The sequence below is a fragment of the Hippopotamus amphibius genome, chromosome 6 (assembly GCF_030028045.1).
Source record: "Hippopotamus amphibius kiboko isolate mHipAmp2 chromosome 6, mHipAmp2.hap2, whole genome shotgun sequence".
Lineage (NCBI taxonomy): Eukaryota > Metazoa > Chordata > Mammalia > Artiodactyla > Hippopotamidae > Hippopotamus > Hippopotamus amphibius.
Genome location: NC_080191.1, coordinates 20858116 through 20882106, shown reverse-complemented (window position 1 = coordinate 20882106; position 23991 = coordinate 20858116). Strand labels below are relative to the sequence as shown.

At 40.5% G+C, this 23991-nt stretch overlaps 1 protein-coding gene across 6 annotated transcripts in view; it reads left to right on the top strand.

The window, feature by feature from the left end:
• The first annotated feature begins 17946 nt into the window (after positions 1-17946).
• Positions 17947-23991, top strand: part of CDK19 (cyclin dependent kinase 19) — a 166828-nt gene continuing 160783 nt past the window's right edge. The window contains exon 1 of one of the 6 annotated variants that reach the window (XM_057738932.1): positions 17947-18326. In XM_057738932.1, coding sequence (XP_057594915.1) covers positions 18206-18326 — 121 coding nt within the window. In that variant the 5' untranslated portion in view covers positions 17947-18205. The remainder of the gene's footprint in view (positions 18327-23991) is intronic. The other 5 variants (XR_009054315.1, XM_057738930.1, XM_057738931.1 and 2 more) reach the window with 5 other exon arrangements.

Below are 23991 nucleotides of genomic sequence, written 5' to 3'. Positions count from 1 at the left end.
ACTGCATGTTCTGCAGTTTCTTTTGTCATCATTCCTTCTTTTTCTTAATTTATTTTTTTAAATGTATTATTTTATTTATTTATTTTGGCTGTGTTGGGTCTTCATTGCTGTGCGCAGGCTTTCTCTAGTTGTGGTGAGCAGGGACTACTCTTCATTGCAATATGTGGGCTTCTCAGCGCAGTGACTTCTTTTGTTGCAAAGCACAGCTCTAAGCATGCGGGCTTCAGTAGTTGCAGCACATAGGCTCAGTAGTTGTGGCTCGTGGGCTCTAGAGCACAGGCTCAGGTGTTGTGGCACACTGCCTTAGTTGCTCCGTGGCATGTGGAATCTTCCTGGCCCAGGGATTGAACCCATGTCCCCTGCATTGGCAGGCAGATTCTTAACCACTGCGCCACCAGGGAAGTCCTCATCATTCTTTCTTGCATCTCAGATCTATGTGTGTTTAATTTCAGCCTAGTGTGCCCTTTAGAAGATCCTGAGTGTCTTTGAGGGGAAAATTCTCTTGAGTTTACACTTAGAAAATTATTTATCACTTGTTCTTAAACTATTTTTAAAAATAAATAAATAAATTTATTTATTTACTGGCTGTGTTGGGTCTTTGTTGCTGTGTGAGGGCTTTCTCTAGTTGCAGAGAGTGGGGGCTACTCTTCGTTGTGGTGGCAGGCTTCTCATCATGGTGGTGTCTTAACCACTGTGCCACCAGGGAAGTGTTCTTAACCACTGCGCCACCAGGGAAGTCCCCATAGCTTGTTATTAAAATACAGTTTTTGGGTAAGAAAGTGTAGGTTGACTATTATTTGCTCTTAAAAGAATAAAGATATTCTTCTGTCTTTGACTTTAGTTGTCGCTAAGTCCACTATTAGTTTAACTGTCCATTTGTAAGAAATCTCTCTTCTCCCTGGATGTTTTCATATATTCTCTTTGTCTTTGGCATTCTGAAGTTTCATTATGACATGACTAAGTACGGATTTTGACTAGGCATAGATTCTTTTTATTCTACTTAAAATTTATTGGGATTCTTGGACATGTAGATTAATGTCTCTGGTAGGCAGAATAATAGACCCTCAAAGATGTCCATGTCCTAATCTTCAGAACCTGTAAATATTTAGGTTACCTGACAAAGAGGGATTAAGGTTGCAGATGAAAATAAGATGGCTAATCAGATGATTTTATTTTTTTATTTTTTTTAAAATTTACTTATTTATTTAATTTATTGGCTGTGTTGGGTCTTCGTTGCTGCACACAGGCTTTCTCTAGTTGATGTGAGTGGGGGCTATTCTTCATTGTGGTGCACGGGCTCCTCATTGCAGTGGCTTCTCTTGTTGCAGAGCACAGGCTCTAGGCACATGGGCTTCAATAGTTGTGGCACATGGGCTCAATAGTTGTGGCTCATGGGCTCTAGAGCACAGGCTCAATAGTTGTGGCACACGGGCTTCATTGCTCCACGGCATGTGGGAATCTTCCTAGAGCAGGGCTTGAACCCATGTCCCCTTCATTGGCAGGCGGATTCTTAACCACTGTGCCACCTAGGAAGTCCTGAGTTTACTTTTTTAAATTCTTTCTTTCTTTCTTTTTTTCTTTCCTTCTTTTCCCTTTTTAATATTATTTATTTATTTTGGCCATGCCACATCTTAGTTGCAGCACACAGGATCTTTGTTGACGCATACAGGATCTTTAGTTGTGGCATGAAGACTCTTAGTTGTGGCATGCATGTGGGATCTAGTTCCCTGACCAGGGATCAAACTTGAGCCCCCCGCTTTGGCAGCATGGAGTCTTACCCACTTGACCACCAGGGAAGTCCCTCAGGTGAATTTAAAATAGATTATGTTGGATTATCCAGGTGGGCCCAATATAATCACAAAGGCAGAGATTATGGAAAAGGGAGGCAGAAAAGGAAGATGATGTGAAGGACTTCCCTGGTTGTGCAGTGGTTAAGAATCTGACTGCCAATACAGGGGACATGGGTTTGATCCCTGGTCCAGGAAGATCCCACATGCTGTGGAGCAACTAAGCCCAGTGAGCCACAACTACTGAAGCCCACATGCTTAGAGCCCATGCTCCACAACGAGAAGCCACTGCAATGAGAAACCCCTGCTTGCCACAACTAGAGAAAGCCCACATGCAGCAACAAAACCCAACACAGACAAAAATCAATCAATCAATCAATCTTAAAAAAAAAAAAAAAAAAAAGACAGTGGGTTTGAGTCCCAGCCCGTGGGTTCAAGGCCCAATCTGACTTCTGGCTGGGTCCAAATTGCAAGTGAGGTGTGACTGGGTTTGAGTCCCAGTGTGAGACTAGGTGTCAGGTTTCAGCTGTATTGGTTGATTATTTTGTTGGCAATTTTAGAAATGCTGCATGTGCTCAATTTCATACCTTTGACATAGTAACTGCTTAGATCACTGTGGTGTTAACACGCTTTGGAAACTTGCTACTCAGTGTGGCTCACCATCAGCAGCACCAGCACCACCTGCACGCAGTTAGAAATGCAGCTGCTTAGGCCCCTCCCCAGCCCGACTGAATCAGAATCTGCATTTTAACCAGATCCTCAGGTGGTTCATCTGCACATTAATATCTGAGAAGTATTGCCCTAGAAAAATGCTTTAAAGGTGCAGTTGATGATGACTCTAGCAGTAATAAAATTTGGGGGTGGTTATAATACAATGGAAAAAGCATGGTTTAAGGAATCAGAATCTGAGGTCCACTCCTAAATAACAGTGTAACAGTCAGCAAATCACTTAACATATCTAACTGTAGTATCTTATTTCACAAGATTGTTAGAGGAATAAAAAGATAATGTATGCTAAGAAGTGCCTATGACAGTGCCTATCACATGGTAGGTATGCAGTAAGGCTAGTTTATTTACTCTCCTTTTTCATGTCTTGCCTGGAGAGAATAAAATAACTTTTCCCTCTATCACTCAAGTGTGTAGGAAACTGTATTCTTATAAATCCATGAAAAATGATAGGTATTAAAATAATGACCAGTTGTTCATGAAAAGGTAAGATATACATTATAAGTCTCCATAAAGGATGAAATACAGTTTACGAGACATATACAAAAAAGTTTAAATTAAAACAAATTAGAATCACTGAAAGTAGAATAGGAAAACACCTACCACATAGCCTTCCGCAGTTGCTATAGGCAAGTTTGAAATATTAACGCTGAGCTTCCTAATCACCAAATCAAAAAGGAAAACTCAGTAAATTACATAAGAAAACTATTCTAGAGACAACTTCCTTGGTATTAAGGTCCAAAAGGAATGTGTCGTATAGGTCCTTTTCCAAGGAGCATCAAACGATTTAATGGGATGTATTTTAATGGTGCAATTAGAAAGCAGTTGTTAAGATAATGAAAATGTGACTTTTAAGGGGTGTATGGTTCTTTATACCTGCAGACTAAATACAGATGGAATATAGGCTGAATTTTTTCTTCTTCCTTAATTAATAAAACCCAGAAGAGGCTGAAAAAAATTCTTAATAAGCTCTCTAGAAATGGATTATCTCTAATTCTTAGAAAACTTAATTTACACAATTGGAGGGATATTTTATGTATCAGTTACAGATGGGGGTGCTAAAACTTCAGCCAGAATTCTACTAATCTCTATAGAAGGCATGTAGACAACAGGTAGAAAATATTCTTTCGTAGCTATCAGTAGGGACCAACTCTTCATCAGCTTATAAATATTCTCAACTTGCTCTTCTCATGATGTTCATTCTTAGTAAAATAAATGAAGGTGTGTATAGATATTTAAAACTTCCCAACTTAAGCCAGTTGATATCTTATCTTTTATTATGATTTTAAAATAAAAATATTAGCATAGAATTCCCCAACAGTTTAAGACAAAAATGCATGATCAGAAATGTTTGGGAGATACCCTACATGAAAAATATTATGGCAAATCATCCATAGTGTATAAACCATTGTGAGGTTTCTTTTGTTGTTTATTTGTTGTTTACTCCACAATATAAATGGACATCCCTTCCTATTAACACAAATTGGATTTATACCATTCTTTTAAATGGCTGCAGTGTAATCCACTGAAGAGATATGCTATCATTTAACTGTTATTTAAACTGTTTCTAAGTTTTATCATAAAAACCATAGTCACGTTCACCTTTGCACATACAACTTTGCACACTTGCCTGGTTATTTTCTTTTTTTTTTCAGTTGTTAGTGTTTTATTTTTTCATTCTCTGTAGAATACTGATTTTCTAACACTGAATATTGTCTGATATGTACCATTACAACAAAACTCACTTCATGAAAGATTAGCAAAAATACATCAGCGAGGATGTAACTAGTGCATTTACTAAAGCATCATAATCATAAAACCAAATGATCACAAACAATAATCTTCACATTTGACATACCATTGATATTGTCCCTGTTCAACAAATTTTGGATTTCATCCTTATTATGTTTAAATACTCTTGTCGATTTATTTTAGGTTCAACTAATAAAGATTTAACATTTCAGAAGTGTTGAGACTGATTAGTGTCATTACTTATATATACTAATCACCTGCCAAAGACACTAGCTTGCCTGATTTTTTTTAACTGAACTACAGTTGATTTAAATATTGTCTTAGTTTCATGTATACAGCAGAGCGATTGTTTTATATATACATATATTTTGTCAGATTATTTTCCATTATAGGTTATTACAAGATATTGAATACAGTTCCCTGTGCTTGATTACTTTCTTAAGAGTTCTCAAAAGTGGAACTGTTGAGTCAAAAGAGATATACACTTAAAATTTTAAATTCATGTTGCCAGACTTCCTTCAAGAAAGAGTATATTTTTACCTTCCTACTGAGAAAGTATAACACTGCCTAATTTCCCTATCTTTAGTGAAAATCAAGCAGTATTCATTAAATATTTGCCAATCATGAGAGGTGAAAAGTGATTCAGGTATTATTTGAGGTTGTGCTCTCAAAAGAAAGGGAGTGAGGGAAGCAGGATGGGAAAAAGTTGTCAGGTTGTGGTCCTAGCTGGAGACTAGCTTCAACCTGATCCCAAGGGGAGAATGGAATATGATTTGCCCCACAAAGGGACTAACTTTTTGTACCACACTATCAGTTGGTCATTGCCTGTGAGCTGCTTCTGGGAGAGGGTAAGTACCTCCTAGGATGAAACACAGTTAAACCTTAGATTGTGAGCAAATTGTTCGGGGAGTGTTCCGCAAGACAAGCAAACATTTCTAATAAGTTTTAACTTGATAAATGAGTGATGTCTTGGAACACAAGTAGTATGTGACGCCGAATGTCACAACTGAGCCAATGGAGCTGACCACTTACGAACTGATGGGTCTGCATAGTGAGCAACAGCAAGAGGTTATGGGGGAGATCTCGTCTGCAGAGGAGGAGAAAAAGGCAGAGGAATCACTTCAAATGAGATTAGGCAGATGTGTAAAATGTGGAAAACAGTGCAAAATTTTGTAGAAGATCACCACCTGAATAAGGCTATAGCAGTGCGAGTGATGAATCTGTTTAAGAACAATGCAATGTCACATTTCTGTGAAATCCTCAAAAGGAGGCAAAAGCAAGTGTCATTGGATAGGTTCCTTGTTAAAGCTGCACGAAAATAAAAAGATTCCATTGAGCCAATAGATAGCAGTGATTCTGTTAGTGATAGTGAAAGTCATCCTACACAATAACCCTCCTCTCTCGTCTCCCTCACACCAACCATGAAGGTTTTAAAAGGTAAGTGCAGGTTAATTTATTTTTCTTTATATTTTGTATTTTCTTTATCATTTTGTATTATATTACTGTATTGTAATCATTTTTATATGAATATTTTTGGGTTGTGGAACGAATCATCTGAGTTTCCATTCTTTCTTTTTTTTAATTAATTAATTAATTCATTCATTTATTTTATTGGCTGCATTGGGTCTTCGTTGCTGCACACGGGTTTTCTCTAGTTGCTGAGAGTGGGGGCTACTCTTCCTTGTGGTGCATGGGCTTCTCATTGCAGTGGCCTCTCCTGGAGCACAGGCTCCAGGCGTGTGGGCTTCAGTAGTTGCGGCACATGGGCTCAATAGTTGTGGCTCATGGGCTCTAGAGCACAGGCCCAATAGTTGTGGCGCACGGGCTTAGTTGCTCCGCGGTATGTGGTATCTTCCTGGGGCAGGGATCGAACCCATGTCCCCTGCATTGGCAGATTCTTACCCACTGCCCCACCTAGGAAGTCCCTTCCATTATTTCTTATGGGGAAATTCGCTTTGATACACAAGTGCTTTGGATTACAAGCATGTTTCCAGAACAAATTATGCTTGCAAACCAAGGTTTTACTGTAGTTCCTTTCATCAAGGGCAGTTCTTCAGAATGTAGAGAAAGGATAGCTGTGAACTTTTAGCTGCCAACACTCACAGTGGCTCTGGGATGGACATACCTTCCTATAGGGAACATTGGTAGGTATAGTGAGTTGTGTCACTTCAAATTCACGTCCCCCAGAACATCAGAATGTGATCTTACTTGAAAATTGTGTCTTCGTAGATTTAACTAGTTAAGATGAGGTTGATGAGGTTCAGGGCACACTACCCTGAAATATGGCACTTGGCATATTGAATATTTTAACCTGAAGGAGTTTGAGAAAACGTCAGAAGCAGGAAGGTCATTCTGACCAGTCCCCTACCCCTAAAACAGGTCATAAAACTCTTTTGAGAGGTGCTGTCCCTATATCTACAGGAAGGAAGCATCCTAATTTCTGAAGACGAAGGGATGCTGAGAAGAATGTGAACAAACAAGTCTTGCTAAGTTTCCCCCAGTTCACTACACTTACCCCATACTCTTTAACTTACCATATTCCTCAACAACTGTCCACTCTTCAGCAAACCTAGCAGTTGGTATACTATGAGTCTTCAAAATTCTATAAAAGTATATAGGAGAATAGACCAAAGACTATTTATCAGTCGATAATGATAAAGTCAATGGGACGATACGAAACTCTTTCTGAGAATATTTTAATTAAGCGCATTCCAATTTTTCCTCTGGATCTACTTTACTGACAGTAGTTCCTAGCTTCAATTTCAATTTAATCAGTTGCAATTAGGCTACTTGAAGCATTCCTTTTTTTTTTGTGGATAAAATCATCTTTATTTAATTTCTCCAGATGCATTTGCACCATCAAAACTAGTGTTATAGGACTTCCCTGGTGGCACAGTGGTTAAGAATTTGCCTGCCAATGCAGGGGACACTGGTTTGATCCCTGGTCTGGGAATATCCCACATGCTACAGAGCAACTAAGCCCATGTGCCACAACTACTGAGCCTACGCTCTGGAGCCCTCGAGCCACAACTACTGAGCCCTCGTACTGCAGCTACTGAAGTCCACAAGCGCTAGTGCCTGTGTTCCGCAACGAGAAGCCACCGCAATGAGAAGCCTGTGCACCGCAACGAACAGTAGCCCCTGCTCTCCACAACTAGAGAAAGCCTGCGCGTAGCAATGAAGACCCAATGCAGCCATAAATAAATAAATAAATAAATAAATAAATAAATAAATAAAATTTATTTAAAAAAACCCTAGTGTTATAAACTAGTGAATATAACAAGACAGAAACAGACTCACAGATTAAAGAATGAACTAGTGGTTAGCAGTAGGGAGCGAGAAGGGGGAGGGCCAAGACAGAGGTAGGAAATTAAGAGGTATAAACTACTATACATAAAATAAACAAGCTACAAGGATATACTGTACAACACAGGGAATATAGCTAATATTTTAAAATAACTATAAATGGAGTATTATCTTTAAAAGTTGTGAATCATTGTTCTACACCTGAAAATTATACAATATTGTAAATCAACTACGCTTCAATTTAAAAAAAAAAGTGTTAAAAAAAAAACTAGTGCTATATTCCTTGATAATGGGGAAGGCTATGGATTTGTGGGGATAGGAAGTATATGGGAAATCCTTGTTCCTTCCTCTCAATTTTATGGTGAACCTGGAACTGCTCTAAAAAATAAAGTCTATGAAAAAAAATACTGCTATATCCTCAATTCTATTGCCATGCTCATTTGGCTACTATAGATGATAAGGCATACGGAAGAGAGATAAACTGGGTACCTGAAGCATTCATTTAAAAATTATTGAGTATCAAGAAAAAGGGGGTGGGGGAATTATTTAGTATCTAAGGAGAACTATAAATAGCCAGGCACTGGATATTTATTAGTAAATAAAACAGACAGAGCGTTGCTGTTATACCATGATTCTTGCTTCTGCTTAAAGATGGGGGCGGGGGCAGGGTGCTAAAAGCACATTTTCTTCTTGTTCCTCTTAAGACACCAGTGAAAGAAAGATTCACAAGTACAAAGAGTAATAAACCAGTAATGCAGAGACCTGATAACGAGCCTTTAAAAAAAATTTTTTTTTTTGGCCCCGCTGTGAGGCATGTAGGATCTTAGTTCCCCAACCAGGGACAGAGCCTGTGCCTGATGTAGTGGAAGCTTGGGGTCCTAACCACTGGACCACTGGGGAATTCCCAGAAATATTTCTCTAAGACTATTCTGACATATGTAGTAGAGTAAGCAGACTCTTCATCTACAAGGCTAGAAAGATGCAGGTAGTCTGTCATTAACCTCTGGGGAGTTCTGGGGCGGCTAGAGCTGGCATACAAGGGAGTGCACCAATAGACTTAAGAGTTGGGATGTTAATTGGAGAATTGCATATAGGACAGTTGACCTTTCATTATTAGCTCCATTCCTCCTACAGGTAAAATTGTCAAAGCAAAGGCATCAGACATTTAGCACCAAGCTAAAAACAGGAATGCTGTACTCTAAAAGAAGGGAAATGCTAAGGCTCCTAATATAAGTATTAGCTCCACAGAGGGAAAAGAAAGACAACTGATAAGAGACATTAAGAATCAACCTGCAAGGTCCAACATGAGAGTCATAAGAGTTTGCAGCCAAAGGGTGTAAAAAGGGGTAGAGATGTGATAGCACTGGAGAAGTAGAAGGAAAATACCAGAGAAAAGAATAGAGCAAAATGAATGACAAATATCCACACCCAGACAAAACCTTGTGAAAGATTATATCTTCAAGACTATAGAACAGATGCTAAACATTTCTACAGAAAAATTGGGACATTTAAAAAGTGGTAAAACAGGGCTTCCTAGGTGGTGCAGTGGTTAAGAATCTGCCTGCCAATGCAGGGGACACAGGTTTGATCCCTGCTCCAGGAAGATCCCACATGCCACGGAGCAACTAAGCCTGTGAGCCAGAACTATTGAGCCCGTGTGCTGCAACTACTGAAGCCCACGCGCCTAGAGCCCGTACTCCACAACAAGAGAAGCCACAGCAATGAGGAGCCCTCGCAACACAATGAAGAGCAGCCCCACTCACCTCAACTAGAGAAAGCCTGTGTGCAGCAATGAAGACCAAACACAGCCAATAAATAAATAAATAAATAAATTTATTTATTTATTTATTTATTTATTTATTTTTAAAAAGTAGTAAAACAGTCTTATAACACATCTAAACCACTGAATGTTAGAAAGTAGTGGGTAAATGCCTTCATGGTTCTGAGGAAAATTAATTTTTTAACTTGGAATTGTATACCCAGACGACCTCCCTCCCCCCACCGCCCCCAAATAATCAAATATAAGAAAGCATGTGGAAAGCAACCAATCTAATCCTTGCTCATTGAGGAGCTCATAGCCTATCTGGGAAGAAAGACATAAACATGATATGCATAAGATAAGCAAAGTACAGAGAGGTCTCACAGGATGTTACCAGTATGGATGAGGGGCACCCAACCTAGTTTGGGGAAGGGAAGTCTTCCTGGAAGAGATGATCTTCTGTTGAGTCTTAAACCATGAGGAAACAACTTAGTAAATCTCTTCAACAAATTTCCCTGACTTAGGTAAGACTGTGTTAAGAGAAATTTTATCCATATTCAAATTCGACTTCCACATAGCTAATAAACTGGTCATGACTAAGGGCATAAGCATTAAAAAAGTCATGACTTTGCTTGCTAATTCCATCACATACGCAGTAATTTCCATCACATACGCAGTGAACCAGATATGCAAGATTTGCAGCTCAGTTCTCCTCATGACTAATCCATTGGAAGCTGGGCGCACCCACATTTCCTTTTGACTTGAACAAACTGTTGAAACCATCACTTTATTCTTTCATTGAAGTTCTCTACCTACGTCAAATGAACTCAGTTTTTTAATGTTTAGATCACACTTTTCAAATTCCTTACTGGCATGTGATTAGGCCTTATTAATTTCTGGGTGGTTATCATTTTTTGTTGTTGTTGTTTAAAACCTAAGGCAGGCTGCACTCTGTTGTCAGGGAACAATTCACGCTATCATGGGGCTAAGAAGTTTAAAGATGCCTGGCAAAGTCATATTTGTGGACATTTTCTTTTTTTTCTTTCTTTTTTTTTCCTATATTTTCCTGAAAACATAGTAAGCCAAAGAAACAAATAAGGTTCCTATGCAGTCGTGCTCCTACTTGGAAGGCATTTCATTTTTAATTTTCTGAAAGAAAAAAAAAAAAGGTCCCCCAGCAATCTTTGAAATAAGCCTCATATAAGCATCAATATGAAATAAGCATCCATAGTGAGAGTGATTGACCTACTTTTTTGGTTTTTTTTGGTAGCACATTGTAGTTACTGTATATTTGAGGACAGCCTGCATTTCCCTGAACACTGTCTACTATAAAATGACAATGAAAACAAAAAGATCTTGTAATCTGTCTACATAAAACACTAGGCTAATTTTTAAGGATCAGATTCATTCGCCATATGTTTTTGTTATTAGAATAGAGATTCAGCTAAAAGATAAAGAGGGAGTGTTTTAATAACATTCTTGCAGTTACACTCTCCTTTATGAAAAGAAAAAAATGTAAATAAGAAAGCCCAGTCCGGGGATACCAAAGATTCCCTTTCACTCCCGCTGAATGTGGTGGGGGTTAAGTCAAGGACCATTTTCTTCCCTTTTTCAGGATGGCCCCTCATTCAGAGACAGAGTCAAAGCTCAAGGCACTGTCCTGGGTTGAATAGTGTCACCCCAAAATTCATGTCCACTTGGAATCTGAGTGTGATCTTATTTGGAAATAAGGTCTTTGTAGATGTATACAAGTTACAACAAGGTCATACGGGATTAGGTTGGGGCCTAAATCCAATATGACTGATGTCCTTTTAGGAAGAGGGAAATTCGGACACAGACACAGATGAAAGAAGGTCATGTGAAGACAGAGGCAGAGATTGGAGTTATGCTACCACAAGCCAAGGAATGTTGAGGATTACCAGCAACCACTGGGATGTGGGAGAGGCATGGAACAGATTTTCCTCTGGGTCCCTAGAAGGAACTAACCTTCTGTACAGCTTGATTTCAGACTTCTGGCCTCCAGAACTGTAAGCGCATAAATTCCTTTTGTTTTAAGCCACTCAGTTTATGTTAACTTGTTACAACAGCACTAGGAAACTGACATAGGCATCAACCTTTTCCTATACGCTATCAGCAGCAGGTGGGCATCCTTCCCTTAGTCTGGCCTGTATCTTCATCCAGTAGGAAGAGAGGTCTGGTTCTTAATCCCATTGCCTCCCATTCCTCTATTTCAACTTTCTTGACATTGACTCTGTACTGAAGAGACCTGAATCTGTTTCCCCAACAATCTTTAAGCTTAGACCATTCTTGTTAAAAGGAGTTTCATTCTGTGACTTTAAATCAATGTTTAAGTAAACTGAATATGCCTCACAGAAGAATAACAGTATTAACATGGCAGTTAATACTGTGAAATCTGATGGGCCAGTGAACTGTTGCTGGTTGAGTGGAAAAAGCAAAGGCAAAGAAGGCCTCTTATACATACTGAGACAATGAGCCTCTCAATGGCAGTGGCAACTATAAATTTTCCGTATTTCATAAGCCCTATGACTCTTCCATGCACTAGTGACTGATACCAACCAAATATGAAGGAAAAAAACAAAAGCAGAGGTGGTAATTTTAACATATAAAATAGAGTCCACGACAAAGAGTATGAATGTCTCGGGATAATTTGATCTTGATAAAAGACACTAACAATACTTGGCAGTGCAGTCTTTGTCCTCTATTATCCTAGAGACCTGGGATTAAATCCTGTCATTGACTGACTACACAAATTATTCTCCTGGAGCCTCAGTATTTTTATCTGTAAAATGGAGATAATGCATACCTTCCTCACAGGGCGGCTGTAAGGATTATATTAACTAGCTTATATAAAATGCCTAGGATTCAGTAAATGTTAGCTCTCATTTTCACTCCACTTATTTGCCAAAATCATCATTCCTTCTTCAAGCCCCCTGCCCTTACTCCCACTGCTTTTTTTCTCTGCATTTGGTCATGCTTCCCACATTATATAGAAATGAAAAGTTATTACATATTTTCCTTAATTTACGATGGGGTTATGTCCCATTAAACTCATTGTTAAATGGAAAATATTGTTAAGTTGAAATGTGTTTAATACACCTATCCTACTGAATATCATAGCTTAGCCTGGCCTACCTTAAATGTGCTCAGGACACTTACATTACCCTAGAGTTGGGAAAAATCATCTAACGCAAAGCCTATTTTAACAAAGTGTTGAATATCTCATGTAATTTACTGAATACTGTACTGAAGTGTATCGGTTTCACATTTTCTTTCTCCACCAGCTCTTTTCCTTCAATATAAGAAAAGTTCCTACAGTGAGGTACCGCCTCACACCTGTCAGAACGGCCATATCATCAAAAAAACCTACAGACAATAAATGCTGGAGAGGGTGTGGAGAAAAGGGAATCCTCTTACACTGTTGTTAAGAATGTAAACTGATACAGCCATTGTGGAGAAGAGTATGGGGCCTCCTTAAAAAACTAAAAAATAGAACTACCATATGATCCAGCAATCCCACTCTTTGGCATATACCCAGAAAGAACCATAATTCGAAATGATACATGCACCCCAATGTTCACTGCAGCACTATTTACAATAGCTAGGACACGGAAGCAATCTAAATGTCCATCAACAGAGGAATGAATAAAGAAGATGTGGTACATGTATACAATGAAATGTTAGTCAGCCATAAAAAGGAATGAAATTGTGCCATTTGCAGAGATGTGGATGGACCTAGAGACTGTCACACAGAGTGAAGTAAGTCAGAAAGAGAAAAACAAATATCGTATATTAATGCATATATGTAGAATCCAGAAAAATGGTATAGATGAACTTATTTGCAAAGCAGAAATAGAGACACAGACGTAGAGAACAAACGTATGGATAGCAAGGTAGAGGGGGTGGGATGGATTGGGAGATTGGGATTGACATATACACTACTATGTATAAAATAGATAACTAATGAGAACCAACTGTCTAGCACAGGGAACTCTACTCAATGCTCTGTTGTGACCTAAATGGGAAGGAAATCCAAGAAAGAGGGGATATATGTATACATATAGCTGATTTATTTTGCTGTACAGCAAAAACTACCACAACACTGTAAAGCAACTACACTCCAATAAAAAATACACATGAAAAGTTCCTTCCTCTTATTAAAAATAAATAAAATTCTGAACCTCTCTTGACTAATCCTATCTTTCTCCTTCCTATTTTAGCCAAGCTTTTTTTTTTTTTAATTTAAATTTTATTTATTTACCTTTTGGAAAGGCAATATTTCATGGATCAAAACTCAAAAAGGTATACAGTACAAATTCTCCCTCCTACGTCTGATTCTCAAGCACAGTTTTCCTTCCCTGAGCAAACAGTTTCTTGCAGTCCTTTTAGAGATAAATCATGCATATACAAGCAAGCATGTATTTTTTCTTTTGAATAAAAATGTTAGCATATTATGGACACTCTTCTGATTCTTGCTTTTTTTTCACTTAAAAATATATGGGGTTATATATCCCAATATATAATGCAACATAAGTATATATCCCAATATAAATATAAATATATATCTCAATATAAGTATCTTGGAGGTCTTTCCATTTCAATACCTAAACAATTTCCTCATTGTTCAGCTCTTCTAAAAAGAAGATGCCAGGATGGAATTAGACCTGTAAGAGACTTATTGGAGGAAATGCCTGTGAAGAAAAGAAAGGAGGGAGCTGAAGGAGCTGTCAGATGCTGATCTGCCCCTGTGAAGCAAAGAGAGAAGGAAGGAAGATTGGGTAGGCAGTAACTCAGACTGCAACAGAGTTCTAAGACAGTTTCATACAGGCTTAAGCCTGGGTAGTCCTTAAGCTCAAGTCAACTGTCAGAGGAATTCTGCACCTTGCAGGAATGGACCTGCCTCAGTGCCCTGCTATGGTCACTCATAGGCTAGGAGCAACCACCGGGGCCTTCGTGCAAATGCGGTAGTAGATCCAGAGCTTAGCAACTGGGGCCTTCATGCAAGGAGGAGACCTGAGAGGCATATTTCATAGCTCTTGCATTATTTTTAGGGCTGCATAATAATCCACTGGTGCATGTGCCATAATTTACCTAGTCCTCTTCTAATGAACATTTCTGTTGTTTCCCAGTCCTTTCCTAGTAGAAACAACGCTCAGTGAATAACCTTAAGTTATATCATCTTGCATACATGGGGAATTCCAAAATTGGGTCCTAGGGAAGCAGACCTTGATATGAAGATTAATGTGTAATCAGTTAATTACAGAATGTTGATGGGATCAATACCTGGGGAAGGAAAGGCAAAAAGCAGGATGTGGGAGACTGAGAAGTTGGTCTGCAATGCATTCTCAGTGACCGCTTGAGTCAGCTCCACAGGGAGTTCTGAAGATAGGATCAGAGTTATTCTAAAGTAGGGTGAGAGGTCTGGGCCTTTATATCCCTGCATTAATCAGTCATTGGATGTAAGGTGCTCTAGGAAAATGGTGAGGTGAGGTGACATGAGGTGGGTCTTTAGTCAAAGCAATTTCTGAAGAGGGTAGGGTTGACAGCTGAAGGCTGTTTGTGCCAGGACTTCCAGCAGCTTGGGGGAATAGTACATCCTTTAATCCTGAAGGCAGGGGCGGGTGTCTGGGAAGGCTTATCAGAGCATCCACCACAAGGAGTATAATTGTAGAATACTGTTACATAATTTTGATATTGCCAAACCAAAATCTAATGTATGTATTGATATATATTTTGTGAATATATACTTGCATTGGCAATGCAGGAGACTGTCTGTTTCCCCCATCCTTGGTAACAAGGGTGTGGTCAAACTTTTTGATTTTTTTTAGTTAAGCTTTTCATAATCTATATTTGATTTTTTGCTAATACATTTTTTCACTTTCCATTTTTTCCCAAGTGCATATTCATTAAGCCCTGGCTCTACAATTCACTAGCTGTCTCAGTTTATTCACATGTAAAATTCGAATAATAATACAGTGCAGTTTATAGGGATATTTGGGGGACATTATGAATGCAAAATCCCATATTTAAAAATAGCAAGCAACCAAAAAATATTCTCTACATCCCACCATCATACACTGATGATTCTGTAATCTACGCATTTAGGTCAGACTTCCTATTGGCAGGTAAAAATATTCATCTGCTTACTTGTTATTTTTATCTTGATGCTCCATAGGCACTTCAAATTCAACTTGTCCCAGCCAAACTCATCATCTCTCTCTTAAATATTGCTCCTATTCCTTTATTTCCTGCTTTATTATAAAAGTCAAAAACCTCGAAGTCATCTTGGATTATTCTTTATCCCTTCACCCCACATACAATTAATCACCAGGTCCTGTTGAATTTGATTCACAGGTAATTCTGGTATCTGCCTTTTTCTCATAATCAGCACTGCTATTCCATGGTTCAGATCCTTGTATTTTACAAGAATTAACTCAATAGCTCTTTACCGTTTACCTTCCTCCAGTGTATCCAGAACACTGTATGTATGTATTTATTTATTTATATTTTTAGGTTGTGTTGGGTCTTTGTTGCTGCACGTGGGCTTTCTCTAGTTGCCACAAGCGCGGGCTACTCTTCCTTGCATTGTGCGGGCTTCTCATTACAGTGGCTTCTGTTGTTGCAGAGCATGGGCTCTAGGCACGAGGACTTCAGTAGTGTCGCATGTGGACTCAGTAGTTGTGGCTTGTGGGCTCTAGAGCGCAGGCTCAGTAGTAGCTCCCAGGCATGTGGGATCTTCCTCTGCTAGAGATCAAACCCATGTCCCCTGCATTTGCAGGCGGATTCTTAACCACTGCGCCACCAGCGAAATCCCTATCCTGAACACTGCTGTCAGAGTATTTTTTTTTTGAATACAAAGATTACTTCTTGGCTCAAAAAGACTTCAATGGCTTTCTGTTGCCTATGGAATGAGAAAATCTAAAGCTTCTCCTTGACATATATAGCTCTTCATAATCTGACTTCTGCTTATCTTTTTAGTCTCTTCTTAGCTATCCTCTTTTCCTGCCTTAATTTGTAATATTCAAGCTAGTTGCGTTTGCCAGAATATATCAGGTTCTCTCATGATATATGCACATGCCATTCTGCCAGAAATAATTATCTGCTCTTTATTTCCCTACTTGTCCACCAAATAACATTCTTTAAATTTTGGCTGAAAACTACCTCCTGCATGACGCCTATCCTGACTCTTCTGGAAGTCCTCCTATTCTACTATTGTTCTTTGTACCCACACAATTTTTAATTTGCTTGCATGTTTATTTTTTCAATACATTTTGGTCCCCGATGGAAAAGAGCAATTTTCATGTGGTATCTCCAGCACTTATCATACTGCCTGGAAATAACAGAAACGCATTTACTTCATAATTTACTTCAAGATCTGAGGAAGCTTCCCAGGAAACACTGTTGTAGTAAATAAACATTTCCTCCCCCGCCCCCCCCCCCCCCAAGTTTTCCAGGTTTCTTCAAAACCTAGCAGGCAGGTCACTACTTTTAATTTGAATTGACTATTTCCTGCTCTATGCTCCCACTGAATGTGGTATATAAGTCACATCCTAGCACCAACCATATTTAAGATTGTATCTCAAGCACCTAATACGTTTTATATACGCAATAATGAATCAACGTTCACCTTAAGGAGACTTTCTTAAACATTCTAGGACAACACCACCGTTACGCTTAAACTGGAAAAAATCTTTTACAGTCCAACCCAAATGATTGTTTTCAAAACGCTGCATTGCACAAGCACTTTAATTGTCCTTAGACAGATGGCCAAAAGCTTGGCTATGGGAACCACATATACTAGGAGGAGACCAAGACTAGAGCGCCAAGAAAAGGATGATTGATTGGCTGCTAGGGCACAGAACTTACATGTTCTCCGACAGGTGCTAGAACGAGGAAACCGCTGAATGTTCAGCTTTTGAAATACGGTTTTTGCATCGTAAAGAAAAAAAATGAACCTATCAGGAAGAACAGAGCACACCCAATTACCAATCAAGAGGCGTAAAGAAGCCAAAACCGGGGGATACCCACGCACTAACGAGGACGTCATTCTCGCTTCTCCGCCAATGAGCGGTTGGGTGGGGGCGGGGCAAGAGGCGGGCCAACTGCCACAAAAAACAAACAACAATCTTCCGTACAACTGCCCTAACCGCAGTACTTGCCTCGCAAGCTGCTGGAGCAAACTCCTGGGCAAGGCGCATGTTAAATACTTTCCACGCTCCTTCTCGCCCGCGGGCAGTTATAATAGAGTACCTTCCTCACACCAGAGCAAGGGCCTTCTTTCCACCAGCTCCCAGAGACTCGCAGAAGGCACACTGCAACTTTGCGCTTTTTATCTTCGCAAGAATTGGCAGTCCAGCGCTACCGGGGCGAGGGGGGGCGGCCTCAGTGCGCAGGCGTGCATACCTTGTGAAGGCGGGGCTGTAGCTGCCCACGGCAGGCTGGGAGTTGTATTTCTTTTGGCCGCCAAACTCAACCATTCTTCAGGCCTGAGGAACTACACTTCCCAGGAATCTCTGCGACCTCGGGGCGGGAGGGCTGGTTCGTTAATGAGCTCGAGGAAGCCGCGGCGCGGCCCACCAGGTTCCAAAACAAGGAAATGAAGGGGGGAGGCGGGACTGGGGGTGCCTGCGGGAGTCGCCGCCGCCGCCGCGGAGGAGGAGGTGGAGGAGGTGGCTGCCGCGGCCGCCGAGGAGTCCCTTGCTGAAGGCGGCTCGCGGGGAGGCGGGCGGCGCGCGCGCGCGCCCGAGAGGGGCTGTTGGAGAAGTGTAGCAGCGGTCGCGGGGGGAGGAGGAGGAGGGACTGAGCGGCGGCGGCCCCCGCGTTCCGGTGCCTCTATGGGGAAAGCAGACAATGGATTATGATTTCAAGGCGAAGCTGGCGGCGGAGCGGGAGCGGGTGGAGGATTTGTTTGAGTACGAAGGGTGCAAAGTGGGACGCGGCACCTACGGGCACGTCTACAAGGCGAGGCGAAAAGATGGGTAAGAGCAGAGGCGGGGGCAGTAGGCTCGCTCGGGTCCCGGCTCTGCCCGCGACCGCGCGGGATGGGGTGGGTCGGAGCCCGATCCGGCCGTGCCCGGGGGGCGAGGCGGAGGTGGTCGCGGGGCCGCGTCCCGGGGCCGACTCTGAGCGACGCGGGTTCTGCCCGCCCCCTGCGCGGCCCCGTCGCGCCCCTCGAACTCCCGCGGCGCAGCCGGGTCGGGGGGCGTAGGTCCGGTCCTGCGGGGCGCCGTCCGCGTGCGCGGAGCTGGCGGCGGGACTCGAGTTGGGACCTCGTGTGGAGGTGGAGTTTGTGAGGGTCTGGTCTCCAGGGGAGACGCGGAGGGCTGGGGGAGCTCCGCCGAGGAGTTGCCGCTCCGGGCCCGGGCTGGTGACGGTCGCGGTGGAACTTCCAATCGGCTGAGCGCCTCCCGGGGGCGGCGGTTTGAAACCTCGCCGAGGAGTCTGTCGGGCGGCCGAGCGTCTGGGTCCTCGCCAGCCTCACGGGTCTGAGCCGTTGGCCTTCGCCCTCGGGTCCGGCCAGCCCGATGGCCCCTGCGCACAGTCCCTCAGTCTCAGTCGTGTACCTGGGGCCACTTCTTCGCCCCGCTTCGCCTGCCTCGGATTTCGCTTTCTCACATGCTCAATTCCTGATTCCGCGCCCTCCCTCGAATGTAGGACCTTCTGAGAGACAACCGCGTTTCGCTCGCAGAACTTAAGAGTTCGCGCTGGTAACTCATTTCCCCGCAACTTGGGTTTTCTTGCGTCCTCCACTCCATCCTCTTCCGAATGACTGCGTGCTGAGGTTTATCGGGCACCTAGACCGTCCAGAACGGAGTGACACGGAGCTGGGCCTGAACCTTTGTTTTCCTGGCGGTTGAGGGAGAATCGTAGGAACCCCTTAGGAAGCCCTTACTGATTGTTCAATTAGGAGAAGGAGGGCTGGGCGTTGTATTGAGAACACCTATCCTTCGTCCTGGAGGGCACACGGCTCGTACTCCAGGACAGGTGGAACCAGTTCCCTGCCTGCGAAGGGTGGCTTTAAACCAGTCTCCACCTCAGGGCCCATGCTGGCAGGAATTCCCCTTCCCAAGAGTTAGGGGGCCCAGGAACATCTGCCTATCCCGCTTAAAGTTTAAAGACGATCAGACTATGTGGAAGAGAGTTTTAGGATCCGTAGCGAAACATTTGTGAATGAACTGAATATCAGCCGCAGTGAAATTAGTAAGATCTGAAATGCTGCTTATGGTTCTGCGCACTGTTGTAATTGATACGGTTGATTGATGAACTCTAGGGCCAAAATAGGTGGGGGGGGGGGGGTGTATGTCTGTGTACGCACGCGCGCGCTTGTGCGCGCGCTTGCTAATTTTATACAGGAAAGGAGCAAGCACAACTTTATAAACTTTTATCATAAAGTATGGTGAAAACTACAAGGTACTTTACAAGTTAAAGGATTGTTATTATTGCAAATAATTTTTTCTCTTTTAACTGAGCAGGCCGCATAGTATTCAGTTGTGTGTAACTTTTCTGGTAATTCCTTTAGTTAATTGCCAGGTGTCCTTGAATGAGTGTCTTGGAATGTGAAGTACTATAATTAACTTGTATTTTGTTTTTGGAATATCCACTCTACTTGTTATACTGGTGTTCCTGTGGGACTCTTATCAGATATTTTTGGTGAAAGCACATCTAGCTTTCCTATTTGGACGTTGGCATTACAAAACAAATCAGAGGTGGTGTTTTTCATATTCCTCATGCTGATTTTGTAATATGTTTGGATAGGAATTTTTAAAAATGTATTTTAATTTTGTTCAAAAAGCTTTTTTTTAAAATTTTAAGCAGGCAGCTTTTGAGAGAAGTTAAATTCTGCTTCTGAATTGTATTTGAATAGCGCGGGCTACAACAACAGATAATTCCTGCTTATATTTGTTCTTTTTGAGTATTTTTCCCTGTAATAAAATCTTAATTTGAATACACTTTCTTCTTGAGTGAAATTTTTTTGATTAGAATTAATAAAGCTTCTTTAGTAGAGTAAGATCAGTTTGTATATCTTCGAAATATATGCTTTAAAAAAACCTTTTAGGATCTGAAAGCATTACTTTAAATCACTAAATTACATGTAGAAAAAATATATATAGGTTTTTTTCTTGGACCAAGAGTCTAGTTGAGTTTTGAGGCTTTGTAGTAAACACCCACATCTCTTGTGGGTTGGTAGCCGGATTAGTTTTATGTTCATTGATACCATCGATTTGGAAGAACAAAGTTTTTAGTGATGGTTCTAAACTGATAACAGATTTGCATAGTAAAGGATTTTACACTCTGATCATGGTAAATTGCAGTTTGGCTCTTTACAGAGTTTATTTTGGTTAACTCAGAAAGATGTGTAATGCTATTTTAGGGAGCAAGAGAGAAATCACATGAGTACCTTAAAGAGGAACTATTCTGGTGTATGTAATGTAGCATATAACCAAAAAATTGTTCAGGTCTCTAGAAGAAACACTAGAAGAAGTAATGTAACATAAAACATCATTAGAAAAGTCTCTGCTTATTGTTTAATATTAGAGTTTATAAAACCTTAGAATGTTATTTCCCTTGACTTTAACTTAGGCTATATTAATTATGCTACGTAAATTTATAATGGGCTGGAAATGCAAGATTTACATCTGGGTTTTTCACCTTTAATAAAAATGTTATTTGTTCCATCTTTTTGTTTTGAAGGAAGAGGGTCTTTTGACCCAACTATCTTAAAAAAAAAATCAGGCTTAAAAGTTATTCTTGAAGAGAAACCAGTTTAGAATATTTCTAGACTTTTTATGAGCAAGAATTTATAATACAGCTTTTCTTTCAACATTAGGAAAAAGTCACATAACAGTATGGTTACAAATCTCAAGGCCATATTTATCAAGTTTGAAACACTTCTTGTTTTGATTGATAAAAGAATATTGTTAAAAAGTTCTTTTGTGAACAAAAAGTTCAGGCAAATGTAATTCCATAGACTAGTCTTATGTCTGAAAACTGCTGTACCAAACAATACTACCATTTAACTTTGCAGACATTCAGTTAGTCTTTTGAACCACTCCAATAAAAGAATGCTGCTTTTTGGAGATATTTTGAAATAGAGTAATTGAAAGTAAAATGGCTGACAGAGTCATCTTACAGAGTTTCAGTTTTGCCTTAGGGTTTCAGATGAGAAGTAGTTGGTAACTACATGTCTTAATGTCTGTCATGAATCCTTCACAATAAGTGTAGTAGGAACATGTAGATATGTATAGGTAAATAATAGGTACAATAGTGTCTACCTGTTTTTGATGGGTTTTTCACATTTGGTTCGTAGTTAAAATAGATGATTGTATTTGCATTTTTTGAGACCTCCCAAAGATTAAAGATCTGTCACTATGATCATAATATTTTAGAACTTTCAAGTTTCAGATCATCTTGTCTAATTTCTTTTTACAAATTAGAAAACCAGAGCTTTTAGAGGTTGTCATGCCCATAGTCTCAGCAAAGACAAGCCTGTAATCCAGATCTCTTGACTCTTGAATTCTTGTATTTTCTTACTTATTTGTTTATTTATTGGCTCCGTTGGGTCTTCATTGCTGCTGTATATGGGCTTTCTCTAGTTGCGGGGAGCCAGGGCTACTCTTCATTGTGGTGCGTGGGCTCCTCATTGCAGTGGCTTCTCTTGATGTGGAGCACTGGCTCTAGGCCTGCGGGCTTCAGTAGTTGTGGCACGTGGGCTCAATAGCTGTGGCTCTCGGGCTCTAGAGTGCAGGCTTAGTAATTGTGGCGCATGGGCTTAGTTGCTCCGCGCAAGGCATGTGGGATCTTCCTGGCCCAGGGATCGAACCCGTGTCCCCTGCATTGGCAGGCCACCTAGGAAGTCCCAAATTCTTATATTTTCTAATATGTTCTCCCTCCTCATATCTTGGGAGAAAAAACAAAAAAGACCATATTGCTTCCAGTGTTGGCAATCTTATTGTGTAAACTTTTTGCACGTGAAGGATACTACATCTATACTGAAAAACGTGGAAAAGGGGCGTTTTAAAAAAGTAGGAGTTCAGGCCTGTTGATTCTACCACATGTAGTTGCTTCTCTTCATCTGGTTTCTCTTCATCTTCACTATCATTACTTTTGGCCATAATAGCCAAATTGGTCTCTGCCATTAGTCTTTCCTTGCTGTAATTGGAGATTCAAGTTGCTGCCAGTGTCATTTTCCTACAAAATAAAATCAATCATGTCATATCTCTTCTTGGAAAACTGTACATTCTCTGTGCTCATACGGTTACATCAGATCTTAATTGCCTAGTTTGGCATGTAAAGCCATTTGCATTTGGATCCTAAAGTCTTTAGTCTTTACAGCCTTTACGCCTGCCACCACCTCCCTCCTTTTTTTCCCAAGTGTGTTAAAGCCATATGCTTTTGTAGCATTCAGCTGCTCAATTTTTCTAGGATTTGCTAAGTCCTTTTCATGTCTCATTTTCTTTTTCTGCACACAAACCAGAATGGTGTTACTCTGCCATTCCTCTCTCCTATTTTCCCCCTCCCACAAACGTGGGAAACTCCTGCTCCCACTTCAATACTGAATTCAAATAACTTTTCTTCTAGACATCTTCCCTTAGTCACCCAGTGTACTCATTATCTGTGCTTCTGCCCCTCTTGTTCTTATGTGTATAATATCACTGTGATATTAATCTGCTCCATAAACTATTAGCTACAAATGGGTCATCATCATCCTCCTGTTTCCAGCAGCTTGTACAGGGTTGGGCATGTAAGCACACTCCAAAATTGTATTAAATGTAAAAAAATGCCCTGAATTGGAAAATATACTTTTTTCTTTTCTGGTAAATTTACTTAACTGATGTTTTCAGCAATTGTTTTGAAAGCCTGAAATATAGGGATGTTACATGAGATAAGTGGTTCAATGTAAATATTTATGTGGCACTAACCAGGTCTAGTGCAGTTTTTTCCCTAAGAAATAATATGCTGCTTTTCAAGACAGTTGATACATTTCTTTTAATAGATTGATAAGTAACGTGGGTAATTTTTAGAATTATAAAGCATTTTTTTCTCTTAAGCCACGTCTTCTAAAATTGCTAGACTGTTTTCTGTGCTTTTACTAGATTTTATAGAGATGCTTAGAAAACGTCAGCATTCAAACATATTTTAGGAAATTTTTTGATATGCATTCATGTAAAAAAATTAAATACCTTTAGCACTTAGTAAATTAAGTGGACATCAGCTTGTTGAATTGATTATGCACTGCAAACCTTCAAAACTTTGGTTTTGGGGCCCAGGAGGAATGTTCTTTTCAGTGAAATCTGATTGTCTAGAGGACTGGTTGACAAACTTTCTCTGTAAAGAGGCAGAAACTAAATATTTAGGTTTTGTGGGCCATACTGTCTGTCACAATTACTTGAATCTGCCATAGTAGTGCCAAAGTATCTACAGACAGTGTATAAATGAACACAAATTAGAATGTCTGTGTTCCAGTAGGAAAAAAAAAAGGTGGTGGGCTGTATTTGGCCTACAGGCTTTAGTTTGCCAACCCTTCATCTAGAGCAGTGATGTCCAATAGGACTTTCTGCAGTGATGAAAATGCATCTGTGCTGTCCAGTATGGCAGCCACTAGTCATATGTGGCTTAAGAAATGTAGTTAGTGTGATCAAAAAA